The 1,034-nt window shown below is 57.8% G+C and overlaps 1 protein-coding gene across 1 annotated transcript in view; it reads right to left on the reverse strand.

Annotated features, from left to right (window-relative positions):
- RAPGEF3 (Rap guanine nucleotide exchange factor 3) overlaps positions 1 to 247 on the reverse strand; it is a gene marked incomplete at its 5' end in the record, with an annotated part of 10,276 nt that extends 10,029 nt beyond the window's left edge. The window contains 1 exon segment of the mRNA XM_034792919.1: positions 112 to 247. Within this exon segment, the coding sequence (XP_034648810.1) occupies positions 112 to 247 (136 nt within the window).
- Between the last annotated feature and the right edge of the window lie 787 nt (positions 248 to 1,034).

The following is a 1,034-nucleotide window of genomic DNA, read 5'->3' on the forward strand; positions in this document are numbered from 1 at the left end:
GGGGAGGTGGCAGGGGAGGTCGGGGGAGGACGTGTTGCCCCAGTGCAGCTGGTGGAGGGAGGGGGGAGAACACATTTCCCAGCTCCCGCCAGCACCACGCCACTCACTCACCCCCTGCTGAGTTGACCTTGACCAGCATGCGCTCGCCGTGCCCGCCCTCTTGGCGGGTGAGGGACTGGAGCACGTCGCGCACGGAGGCGTTCACTGGCAGCACCACGGTGAGGCAGGAGTGGTCAGCTCTGTAGACGTCGTAGGGCACTGGGGAAGGCAGGGGACACGTTAATGAGACCCCCCTGGCCAGGACCCAGCCAGCCGAGGGCAGAGGTGACCTAGGATCCCCGGGCAGGGAGCCCCGTTTGGGGGCAGGTTTGAGCTGTGAACTCCGTGGGAGGCAGACTGGGGCCCCAGGGCACAAGCCCTGACTGCAAGTCCCTATGGGCTCTGAGCAGGGCCCTGCCTCTCGGGAATGGGGACCACCATGTCGGGGAGTCTGCACCCCACACGCCTCCCAGGGTGACTGTATCTAAGGGGAGGTGTGACACTCTTTACCCCAAAGCAACACCCTGGCACCCCCATATCTACCATGGTGATATAATTATGATGCATTTTGTAAAAAGTCTGCCTTGCGAGGTACTATTTTAAAAGTCTTGATCAGTTAAGCATTACTCTCCTGTTGGATTGTATGTGGTATCATTGTATGCGAAGTTATGATGTTTTGCTATGTGTGTGTTACTGAAATATGTAGTGAGTTTGGGAACACCCACAAGCAGCCTTTCAGGTACAACAATGGAGAAGCCAGACAGTGTTGATGGCTCAGTAAGGGGAATCCACTAGGGTTGCCTGGCGTCCAGTTTTCGGGTGTGTGTGTCACTTGCGGGGAATTCTCTTCCCTCCCCCCCCCCCATTCCAGAGAACAGGAAAAACTTTTGTCCTCCCCGAGCCACGTGTCCAGGATTCATGGCAGACAGAGCAGCCTCTGAGGCCTGGGAAATGCCAGGGCACCACTGGTGCAGCTGCTATTTAAGGGGCCACCT

This window comes from Trachemys scripta, chromosome 16, assembly GCF_013100865.1.
Source record: "Trachemys scripta elegans isolate TJP31775 chromosome 16, CAS_Tse_1.0, whole genome shotgun sequence".
Taxonomy (NCBI): domain Eukaryota; kingdom Metazoa; phylum Chordata; order Testudines; family Emydidae; genus Trachemys; species Trachemys scripta.